Raw genomic sequence first — 12,631 nt, forward strand, 5'->3', positions numbered from 1 at the left:
CAGTCCGTGATTAAACCCTCAGCACTATACTTAAACCTAAAACTTTATTTTGAGAGACAGAGAGAGAGAGAGAGAGAGAGAGAGAGCGAGCGAGCGAGCTAGTGGGGGGCAGGAGCAGAGAGAGAGAAAGAGAGAGAGACAGAGAGAATCTTAAACAGGTTCCATGATTAGCATGGAGCCTCTGCGGGACTCGATCCCATCTGATCCCATTTGATTGCATTAAATCTTATTTTAGGTAAAACAAAGTCACATTTTTTTCATAACCATGTTCATCACTTTTTTCTTTCTTTTAGAGTCTTTATAATGTTTAGTTCCTTTTATTTATTTTAAAAAATTTTAACATTTATTCATTTTTGAGAGACAGAGACAGAGTACAGGTGGGGGAGGGGCAGAGAGCGAGGAGGCCACAGAATCTGAAACCGTCTCCAGGCTCTGAGGTGTCAGCACAGAGCCTGACATGGGGCTTGAACTCACAGACCATGAGATCATGACCTGAATTGAAGTCAGATGCTTAACTGACTGAGCCACCCAGCCACCTGCTATGGGATAAGTATAAAACATGGCACCTTTCCTTGAGGAGCTCATGGTCTACAGGAAAATTCTTACTGTTTTTAGCTGTGAAAGAATGAATCTTAATTCTTTAAATAAATGAAAGGATATTTAATTATAGCATTATTAAGAATTCAGACTATTTTTTTAATGTTTTATTTATTTTTAATACAGAGAGAGAGCATGAGAGGGGTAGGGTCAGAGAGAGAAGGAGGCACAGAACTGGAAGCAGGCTCCAGGCTCTGAGCTAGCTGTCAGCACAAAGCCTGACGCGGGGCTCGAACCCACGAACATGAGATCTGACCTGAGCCGAAGTCGGAGGCTTAACTGACTGAGCCACCCAGGCGCCCCGAATTCAGACTATTTTAAAAGTAGAGAAAATAATTCTAGAATCCCTTGGATTCACATTAGTAGTATTAATAGGTAACAGTGCCAAGCACATAGTAGATGCTCAACAAACACTTGTTGCATGGAGTATTACACACCAGGCACTTTTTTAGTTTTTAAAATATATTTCCATTTTACAGATGAGGAACTTGAGACAGAAGGAACTTAAATAAGTTCTCTACAGCCAGATTTAGAACCTGTGTGGCTCCAGAATGTCCAATCTTAACCATTTGCATAGGTTTCTTCTCTTTTTTATTTCCCATTACAAAGCATGTATTTATTAAAAGAGGAAATTGTTAACTGTTAATACTCCTGAAATACCAGCTCCGTATATGACTTGACTATAAAAATTTATAGACCTGTATGTCCTTACCTTGAAACTTTATCATTAAATACTGCTTCCCTTGGGCTCTTTCATTCAGCCCTCCTCTTTCTCCAGTCAGAACATTGTTTTCTGTAATCTGTACTATTACACTCTCAAATCATTCTCTTTACCTCTAGTCCTTCAGTTCTCTCTATTAACCCAGTCCATTCATCTGTTCCTGCCAACATATAATTCCCTGCATAATATTTCTCATTTATTCATTTATCTTTTTTCATTACGTTACCCTTTTTCTTTAAAATTATACCTTCCAAATATAGTCATCTCAAGGAGGTACTTGACCCAGACCTATATGGACGTGTGTTGCTTTTCTCTTTCCCCGCTTTTGTTTGCTTGTTTTTAATAGGAGTATAATAATTTCTGACTTTCTTGTTTTAGATGTGTAATAAATATCAAACAATAAATACATGGAAAAACACTTCAGAAAGTCAAACACACCATAGAAATTTATGGGATTATTGTTTCCTGTAAGTGAAATTAGGTTAAGATAAAGATTAAGGCAGTTTTGATGGATTCAGTTTTGTGTACCACAGACTATAGGTGGTTTATTTGTATAGCCTTTCAAGACCACTGAAACCCAGCCTCATTTGCATTTAAATTCCTTTGTCAGATAAGAAAGTCTGAAGTTCCTTCTGACTCATCCACTGCTCTTTCTCCCTTCATGCTTGAACTATTTTCTATTTCTGTAACATCCCGGTCTCTCCCAATCATCTCAGATCTTTCCTCAGATCATCTCTAAATTTCATGGAATCATAGAGATCATCTTGTCTGGTTTTTTCTTTATTTGAGCTGCAGAACCCTCAGTGCAAGATGTGGAAGCTCAACATTAAAACAAATAAGGTAGAGCTGTTGTAATTGAAGGGAAGGTTGGAGGAACACTGGACATATAGGTAGGGGCTCTTTCTCCTCCATTAGCAACCAGGAAGGGTCTCCATGGAACCTCTAGGACTTCTCTGAGCACAATTTAAAAACATAAACTGGATCCAATCTCTCCTTTTTTTGGAAAGGGAACAAAAACCTCGAGGGAGTAGGTGAATTACTCAAGGTCAATCAGCTCACAAAAAATATTCTCCATTTATCTTCTATTGTACTATATAATGTTTGTAGTAAGTAATAGTCTAAACAACCTGTATATTTTATAGTGTAGCTGAAATTTTTCTTGTAGTGGACATTGTGGCAATTCCCCCAGTATCCTGTCTACCTTACATGATCAGTCTACCTCAAGAGCAGTTAACATAATTTCCATTTTTCATGCGAGTGTTTGGTTCACGAATGAGCTTGTGATCTGGTTCTAGCTAGCAGGAAGTGGTTCACAGAAAATTTTTTGTACTCTTTAGAAAGAGTCCCAGTAAGAGACAGCTGCTATGTGGTAGCTGTATTGGCCTCTTCCCATAGTCTCAACCGTGGAACAGTGAGGAGATTCCCAAGAATGGAAAGTGGAGAAATAAAAGTATCCTAGTTTTTGATAATACCTAGTCTTTAATAAATATCCTAGTCATCGAGTACCTGAATCAACCAGCACAAGAACCTACCCAACTTTTTATTTTTTAATCAATTTTTTAATTTTAATTCTAGTATAGTTAACATACAGTGTCATACAATCTCCATCACCTCTCCCCATTCCCATCCCCCATCCAACTCTCCTCTGGTAGCCATCAATTCTCTATAGGTAAGAGTCTGTTCTTGATTAGTCTCTTTCTCTCCCTCTCTGTCTCTCTTTCTCTCTTTTCCACAGTGGCTGTACCAGTTTGCATTCCCACCAACAGTATGTTAGTGTTCTCTTTTCTCCACATCCTCGCCAACACTTGTTGTTTCTTGAATTTTTTATTTTAGCCATTCTGATAGGCCTGAGGTGGTATCTCACTGTAGTTTTGATTTGCATTTTCCTGATGATGAGTGACATTGAGTATCTTTTTATGTGTCTGTTGGTCATCTAAAAATCCTCTTCAGAGAAATATCTGTTCATGTCTTTTTGATTTTTCGGTGTTGAGTTTTATAAGTTTTTTTATATATTTTGGATACTAACCCTTTATCAGGTATGTTTGTCATCTGCAAATATTTTCTCCCATTCTGTAGGTTGACTTTTAATTTTGTTGATTGTTTCCTTTGCTATGCAGAAACTTTTTATTTTGATGTATTTCCAGTAGTTTAGTTTTGCTTTTATTTCTCTTGCCTCAGGGGATAGATCTAGAAAAATGTTGCTATAGCTGATGTCAGAGACATTACTGCCTGTGGTCTCTTCTAGGATTTTTATGGTTTTAGGTCTCACATTTAAGTCTTTAATCCATTTTATTTTTATATGTGGTGTAAGAAAGTGGTCTACTTGCATTTTTGCATGTAGCTGTCCAGTTTTCTCAGCACCACTTGTTGAAGAGACTCTCTTTTTCTCATTAGATGTTCTTTCCTGCTTTGTTGAATATTAGTTGACCATATATTTTTTTATTTTTTAATATTTATTTTTGAGGAGAGAGAGAAAGAGTACACAGGTAGGGGAGAGGCACAGAGAGAGAGAGAGAGAGAAAGAGGGAGCAGAGAATCTGAAGTAGGCTTCAGGCTCTGAGTCTTCAGTGAGTGCAAAGCCTGACATGGGGTTTGAACCCACAAAGTCCAAGGTCATGACCTGAGCTGAAATCAGATGCTTAAGAAACTGAGCTACCCAAGAGCCCCTTGACCATATAATTGTGGGCTTATTTCTGGATTTTCTGTTCTGTTCCATTGATCTATGTGTCTGTTTTTTTTAAGTTGTTATTTATTTATTTTGAGAGAGATAGACAGACATGAGTGGGGGAGGGGCAGAGAGAGGGAGAGATAATCCCAAGCAGGCTCAGCACTGTCCATGCAGAGCCCAATGTGGGGCACCATCCCACTGCAGAAACTTTTTATTTTGATGTATTTCCAGTAGTACTGCCGTGGGATCATGACCTGAGCTGAAATCAAGAGTTGGACGCTCAACCAGCTGAGCCACCCAGGCACTCTTTCAAGTTCTTTACAAATGCCTTTGCCTCTCTGATTATCATTTGTCTTCCATTCCTCCAAAGCTCTATCTTAATATCTGTTATTCTTTCTTCATATTATCTCTTTCAGTTAGCTCATATTCTGTGATTCAATCATTCACTTCATGCAGATGACTATATTTCCAGCTTCACATTTCCCTTAATATCCATTCTATATTTTCAGCTACCTGCAGGTCATTGCCTTTTATGACTTAGTGTAATTTCAGGGTCATCAGGGCACACGTTGGATTGGTTTTTCTTTCTCAACATCCCTCCTCTTTCCCTGTCCATCCATCCCTCCAAATTCATACAACTCTCCTTTCAAAGGAAATCCTCTTGCTGACAGTGAAGATGAACCATTGCTGGGACATTGAAATTTCATTTGGGGGAATTTACTACATGTACAGCCTTTTATAATTTGAAAAAATGTGAATGACTTTTTTATATATAAGAACAACCTCTGGCTCAGGCTTAATGATTTGTGCTTTTTTGGCTTGCATCATAGTCTCAGAACATTGTTCACCTCTCGTTTCTTGTCTTAAATACATTTCACCTATTTCATCAGTGAAGTAGACTTCCCATTTCTTTTCCATTTTTATGCTTTCTCTTTCACATTTTATGGTTTTTATTTTCATTTCTCTTAGCTTCATGTATATACTCTGGAATAACTTTTTTCCTTCATTCCCTTTGTCTACTCAATTATATCTTCCTTTAGAATATCTCGTGTTTTCCATTCTCCATTTCTCAATAATGTAGACATTTATCATCTCATGCCTGGATTAATAAAACAGCCCCATAGCCAGTGCTCTTTTATCTGGTTTTTATTCACTTTTGTTGCCAAACTAACTTTCCTAGGTTACTAGTGTAATGCATTGCTTCTATGTGCCTGACCCCCTAGGTACTTAGTATATATAGAAGGAATGATAGATTGAATAGTCCTTTTGCCTACTAAATCAAGTCCCAAATTTCTTTTCAGCTTTATTAAGACATAATTGACATACAGCATTATGTAGGTGTAGGTGTACAACATACTGATTTAATTGGCTTTCTAAAACTTCCAAAGTCTACGTTCTACATCTTCGACATTGTTTCCTACTACTTATTAAGCATCTTCTGTTCTTTTTAATGCAAAAGCTTGGTTCCAATTATTATAATTCTTTACTATTCCTTCCTCTTTTGCCTCTGCTTCCCTCCATATCCCCTGTCTACACTTGAAGTGCCTTCTCTCAGCTTACTTGTATTAAATAGGATTGAGTCAGGAAACAGATGGCATACTGAAATGGGTAAAAGAGAAAAGTTTGGTAAAGAAGCTGTTTACAAAGTTATGGGCAGGGTTCAGGGGAACCAACAGGGAAAGTGAATAACCACAGGGATAGAAGCAGGGGAGGAATGATTGCACCACATAAACCCAAGGGGACGAGGGAAGGAGGCAGCTACTGGGAACCTGGAGAGACCTGTAGGCACAGCTGTCGAAGAAAGCTAAATTCAGAAGCTGTGACCTTTGGCAAAAACACAGAGCTACTGTCATGTTGTGGCCATATAGGGAGAAAACTGGGGAAATACCTCAATCTGTCTGTCTTCCCAGCATACTGATTTACTGGTGCCTTCCAGAGACTGAACCCAACCAGAGGCCAGAGGGTAAGAAAAACTGCTATATCCTCAGATATCAGCACACACGGGACAGAGCAGTATGGAGAAAGTGTGGAGAGTGAGTCAGGAGAGACAAATGGACAATATCCAGTGTATTACTTGTTCTTCGTGGCTTAACTCCTGTGTTCAGACTTATTTCATTATTTAATAAATGCTGATTGTTCTCTTGGTACCAGCCATTGATTTGCCTGCTTTTCTAAGTATGAAGTCCTGTCTCTTGACCCATGTGGTTACTTTAGCAGTCGTTTTACACAGTGCACCTATCTAAACGGGACGTGTGAACTAAGACCACCTAATCGTTTCTCCTGGATTTTGAACTGGGTATTGAGTTACAATTGGGTGAGTTTTTCTCTGGGTAGTCAAACTTTAACATGTAGAATTCTGGAAGTTTTGGCAGCACTACTTTCTCCTCCTCCATTTTCAGCTTCCTTGGTACTGCACTCTTGGTTTTCTGCCTATCTCAGTTGACTGTACTTCCTTCTAATATTAGCTTCTGTAACCCATCAGTGTTGGAGTTCTTTAGGACTCAGTCATTTGGCATCTTCTGTCTTCTAATAACTCTGAGTTATTGCACCTGTTTCCATAGATTTGTATTCTATTATATACAATTATACTACATATATGTATATACTGTACTGATACATGAGAGGTATGTGTTTATTTTGGAAAAGAGAAAAATACTAATCAGTACAATGAAGGAAATAAAAATTTCCTGTAATCTTACCACCATAATTAACTTTTTTCCAATAGAAGAGCTGTTATTATTTATTCAGTTCTTACATCCACGGTCTTTTAATTTTTAATTTTTTTAACAAATTCTTTTTTTAATTTAAATCAAATTTAGTTAAAATATAGTGTAATAATGATTTCAGAAATATAATTTAGTGATTCATCACTTACATATGACACCCAGTGCTCCTCCCAGCCAGTGTCCTCCTTAATGCCCATCACCCATTATGCTCATCCCCTCACCCAACACCCCTCCAGCAATTCTCAGTTTGTTCTCTGTATTTAAGAGTCTCTTGTGGTTTGTTTCCCTGTTTTTAATCTTATTTTTGCTTCCCTTCCTTATGTTCATTTGTTTCTTAAATTCCACATGAAATTATATATTTGTCTTTCTCTGACTTACTTTGCTTGTATTATACACTCTGCTTCCATCCGTGTTATTGCAGATGGCGAGAGTTCATTCTTTTTGATTATTGAGTAATATTCTATTGTGTGTACATATATATTATTGTATACACACTATATATTTATCACATCTTCTTTACCCATTCTTCAGTCAATGGACATTTGAATTCTTTCCATACTTTGGCTATTGTCAATAGTGCTGCTGTAAACATTGGGGTGCATGTGCCCCTTTGATTCAGCAATTTTGTGTCCTTTGGATAAAAATAATCTAGTAGTGCAATTGCTGGGTCATAGGGTAGTTCTATTTTTATTTATTTGAGGAACTTCCATACTATTTTTCAGATTGGCCGCACCAGTTTGCATTCCCACCGGCAGTACAAAAAGGTTCCTCTTTCTCTGCATCCTTGCCAACATCTGTTGTTGCCTGAGTTATTAATTTTAGCCATTCTGACAGGTGTGAGGTGGTATCTCATCATGGTTCTGATTTGTATTTCCATGATGATGAGTGATGTTGAGCATTTTTTCATTACATACTGTCTTTTAAAAGTTGGAAGTGTATTTAGGATTCTTAACTATAAGATGATTTTGTCAGCAAAGGAATTTAAAACTTTTTCAAGTGTTTAATTTTGAGAGACAGAAAGAGTGCAAGCAGGGAATGGGCAGAGAGAGAAGACAACACAGAATCCAAACCAGGCACAAGGCTCTGACTTGTCAGCCCAGAACATGATGCAAGGCTCAAACCCACAAAGTGCAAGATCATGACCTGAGCCAAAGTCAGCTACTCAACTGACTAAGCTACCCAGGTGCCTCTGCAAAGGAATTTAGATGTTGGTCATCTCAGACTTAGAAAATGGCCCGAAACAGGGAACCTATGCAGTATCTAAGAGCACACCATATAACCAACTTCCAGTACTGAGTATTGTGTGTTGCAGGTTGTATAGGTTGTGTTGTCACTGTTGACTGTAGTGGATGCTGCGACTGCCACAGTGGTATCATTGGTGCCCATGGAAACTTGATGTTACTAGCATTGCCCCTGCAGACTAACCAACAGATGGATATGCAGTAGTTCTTGTTCTTTGTAATACTATTTTCTGATCCAATATTCACAACAGGTGCATCTGATTAGCAGAGTCTGGGCTCATGCTCATAAAGCTAGTATCTGGCATGTCTGGCTTCTCTAGTGGGCAGTAGACTCTTGTAGAATTCCTCCAGAATTCCTACAGATACTGTGTAGTTAAGAATGTGAAAATCAGATTCTTGAGTATTGAATATAGTTAGCATACTCAGAACAGCAGTATAATAAATTATATGCCAATTCAGAAGTTGGTATTGCAGAATTATAATGTATTTGGATGATATCTGTTAAGCTCAATGGACATGTAACTTCACAAATGAAGACATATGTCCTCTGCAATTCTAATAATCTGCATTGATGTTAGAGTTACTTTTCTGAGTTACAAATCTTATGTCTTTCTCCTCAAAATTCTTCAACTTTTTTGAGAGGGAGGAGGGGTATAAGGAGAGAGAATCTTAAGCAGGTTTCACACCCAGCATGGAACCCAATGTGGGGCTAGATCTCATGACCCTGAGATCATAACCTAAGCCAAAATCAAGAGTTGGACACTTAAATGACTGAGCCACCCAGTCACCCCCAAAGTCCTTCAATTATTACCTCATTGACTATACGATAAAATTAAAACTTTTTAGCTTGGCTTACAAATCCCTTTCAATATTTGAATCTTGTCAGATTTCTAGCCACAATCACAAATAGTCTTCTCCCCACCCTTACATAACATATGAGCTCCAGCTATATCCTGTTCTGTTTCCTTGAAAAATATCATGCTCTTTCATGTTTCTGTATGTTTGTGCATGTAGAAACTTTTTGTCTGGAATGTGTACTCCTTTTTTGTCGTCTTTGCAAATTCATCTTTGAAGACTCCATTCAGAAACCACTTTTCCTGCTAGTGAAACCACTTCTTGATGCCCTCAAACAAACTCCTTCTTTCTTTATGTTTCTGTGCATTCCTATACTATAGCACTCATCACATTATATTGTGATTATTTCTTATGTAAGTTTTTTTTATTAGATGCTAACAAACTTGGAAACTGATAATCTTTTATTATCATTTTTTATCTCAGAAGACTTTTGTTAAATAAGTAATAAATGAAAACACTCTACTTCTGGTTGGTTAGTTCATTTGGTTTGTGTGCTCTTTAGGAGGAAAAATCATGCATCTGTCTCCTTGTATCATTGTGTGTACGGCCAGAGGCACCAATAGCGTTCCCACCTTGGCTAATTATCTCATAAGGAAACTAGCTGAAATAGAACTTGATGGACCAGCAGTTTTATCTTAATATGTGAAATATAGTAAATTGTAATGATAGGTTTAAAATGGTCTTTAAAACTGTCAGAAAAGTACCTTGCTTTGATGAAATGTTTACAGTGAATTTTCTGTTTATATTTCTTATGTTAAGGAACTTAAAAAAGTTACCTCAGACTTGATAAAGTCCAAGGTCACATGTCAACAAGAGATAGGAGAAGAAAACATCCATTTAACAATTAAAGAACAAAAACTTCAAGAACTTCAGGAAAGACTCAACATGGTATTTAATCAAATGTATTCATGCTTATATAATTGTTTTTGTAAAATTTATAAGAATTTCAGGATTATAACATAAAAGTGTTCCTTTGTAAAGTTAATATACATAGTAAAAAAAGGTATTATGAATTATTTTTCACTATAGGTAATTTTTGCCATTATCAGCAAGAATTTAAGATAATAAAATTTGTCTATCACCATTTTATTTCCACCTTAATATGGTGTCAGTTAATCATAGGGTACAGTGGTGTCTCTAAAAAAGCTTTTGGAGATGAGAAATTCTATAGTTTTTTTAACATGAATATTTACAAATTTGCACAGAAGCCTGTATTGGGTGTCTGATACTTTTTTATTTCACTAGAACCACTACTTCTTCAGCAAACAAATACTGGCACTCTGGAGTGGTAAGGGGTCATGACACTCCTAAACTTATTGAGCACTGAATTAAATGTAGAAGTTTCTGAATTTTATGTCATAACTTTAAAATTACTCAATTTTTTTAAGGAATTGGAATTAAATAAGAAGATTAATGAAGAGATTACACATATTCAAGAAGAAAAACAGGCAAGCAATCATAAGATATTTTGGAAGCCAATAAACATTTTTAAAACTGATATAATGTGGGAAATAAATTAAGTTCAATAATAAATGGAATCATGTCTAGGTCCACTGCTAGCACTTGACACTCAGGGTCTACTGAATGGATACATGTGAAACTTTATAATCAGGTCTCACATATGTTCCCATTAAAAAACAAATCAGAGAAATGGGAAGATGTTCGTCAAGGGTACAAACTTCCACTTATAAGATGAGTAGGTTCTGGGGGTTTAATGTATGATGATTTTAGTTAACAGTACTGTGTTACATACACGAAAGTTGTTAAGAGAGTAGATCTTAAATGTTCTCACCACACACACACACACAAATAGGAATTATCTGAAGTGATAGAGATGTTAATTAATCTTACTGTGGTAATTATTTAGCACCATATACGTGTATCAAATCTTCATGTTATACAAGTTAAGTTTACACAATGTTATTTGTCAATTATATCTTAATAAAGTTGGAAAAATATTTACACTAAAATATTTAATTAATAAAAAGGATACAAATAAATCAGATTTTTTTCCTTGATAGTTTAGACCATTACACACATTACTGAAATGTGTGTATGCTTAGAGCTTATGTTTATAGGATGTTATGCTGTCATTTAAATCTAGTTGATATTGGGTCACCTGCGTGGCTCAGTCAGTTAAACATCTGACTTCGGCTCAGGTCATGATCTCATAGTTTTGAGCCCTGTGTTGGGCTCTATGCTGACAGCTCAGAGCCTGGAGCCTGCTTCAGCTTCTGTCTCTCCCTCTCTCTCTGGCCCTCCCCAACTTGTGCTCAGTCTGTCTCTCAAAAATAAATAAATGTAAAAAAATTTTTTAAAAATCTAGTTGATATTTATAATTTTTCTATCTTAAAAAGGGTCTGTGAAAGAAAAGTTCTGTTTCTTTTTTTCTTTTCTGCTTTTCCTCCATTTCACTGTGAATGCATACTATGACATTTTAGCCCATTAGCAGTAGGTCATTTTAGTAGTGGTAGGTCTACTTTTTGTAAGACAAGCTAGCAAAAGTTTTAGTTTTGAATTCTTCACATTTTTCAATTGTGTCTCATAATCCATGGTCCATTTCAAAAAACTTTGTTAATTATTTGAAGAACTCTTGGAAATAGTACTTAGTAAGAAATCATATGTTATTTTAGATATTAAGTTAGTAAAATATGCTGTTCATTTATTTTAGTACCTTGTTATGTTGTTGAAATTAAACTATAAAGATAATAAGATATTAGAAAATGTAAAGAATGAATTTAGTAACATACCCACAAAAATTTTTCTACTAATATATTTGTACTCTTTTAAAGGATATCATCACTTCTTTCCGACATATGCAGCAGTTACTTCAGCATCAAACTGAAGTTAGTACTGAACTAGAAGCAGAGTTGAAGGCATTAAAAGAAAATAATCAGGTTGTGTATATGGTATATAGTGTATTTACATCTGATGAGTTTAACTATTTGGTTGCATTTATCTGCCCAACTTTAGCTAGGATCATTTTGAATTTTAGGGGTAAGATCTGGCCTTCTTCACCAACTTGGTATCAATGTCTAAAGTAATGAATATATATATATATATATATATAATTTAAGTTTAAGTCACCAGTTAAATTTAAGTTTTATCAAGTATCTGACTTAATTTTTGTAACAGATCAGATATGATTTTCATTCTTTGTCTTATAATTGTGGCCAAGACCAAAACTGAAAATAGAAGATGACAAGTGTCACCACATTCTAAGAGAACAGTCAGGAAACTCCCAGAAATTGAGGCAGACCCCTCTTCACAGGAATATGGTAGAACTGGCCCTGTTACCACGGCAATCACACCATCATTTTCTTTCTATATATAAAAAAAAATGATTGGAGAGGGGAAGAGATTATAGTCACCAATGTTTTGGGAGTAGCAGTTCAATAGGAGAGGCTTTTCTATTACATCCCTAGTTGGGAGGGGTCATACATTTCCCCTAATAAGCTAAATGAAGGAGTTTATGTGAAAATCATATAAAGGTTGGGATACAAAAAGGGGAAGGTGACATCTTGTTTTGTGGATGGTTGCTTGAGATGCTGTAAAAATCTGAATGTTCACTCTGGTGTTGGCAGTAGAATAAAATGTGATTAGTTCATGTGGAAGAACTGGCATATGTTTTTTGAAGTTTGGAATCATACCAAGAACATATAGACTAGTGCACAGTTATGATCCAGAAATTTCAAGGAGGAAGGTTTTTGGAGTGATCTTTCCCAGTGGGGCTCGAAGTGCATTATGCTTGTTCCAATACTGTATGGCCCAGTAAGGGTGCAGAAGAGAGACATTTGATGGTTCCTTGGTTCCACATGAAGGA

The 12,631-nt window shown here is 36.3% G+C and overlaps 1 protein-coding gene across 1 annotated transcript in view; it reads left to right on the plus strand.

Annotated features, from left to right (window-relative positions):
* Window positions 1-12,631, plus strand: part of CCDC73 (coiled-coil domain containing 73) — a 109,651-nt gene that overhangs the window by 69,472 nt on the left and 27,548 nt on the right. Inside the window, exons 11-13 of the mRNA XM_029915551.1 lie at window positions 9,568-9,696; window positions 10,197-10,256; window positions 11,601-11,705. Coding sequence (XP_029771411.1) covers window positions 9,568-9,696; window positions 10,197-10,256; window positions 11,601-11,705 — 294 coding nt within the window. The remainder of the gene's footprint in view (window positions 1-9,567; window positions 9,697-10,196; window positions 10,257-11,600; window positions 11,706-12,631) is intronic.

Source organism: Suricata suricatta, chromosome 11, assembly GCF_006229205.1.
Source record: "Suricata suricatta isolate VVHF042 chromosome 11, meerkat_22Aug2017_6uvM2_HiC, whole genome shotgun sequence".
NCBI classification, from domain to species: domain Eukaryota; kingdom Metazoa; phylum Chordata; class Mammalia; order Carnivora; family Herpestidae; genus Suricata; species Suricata suricatta.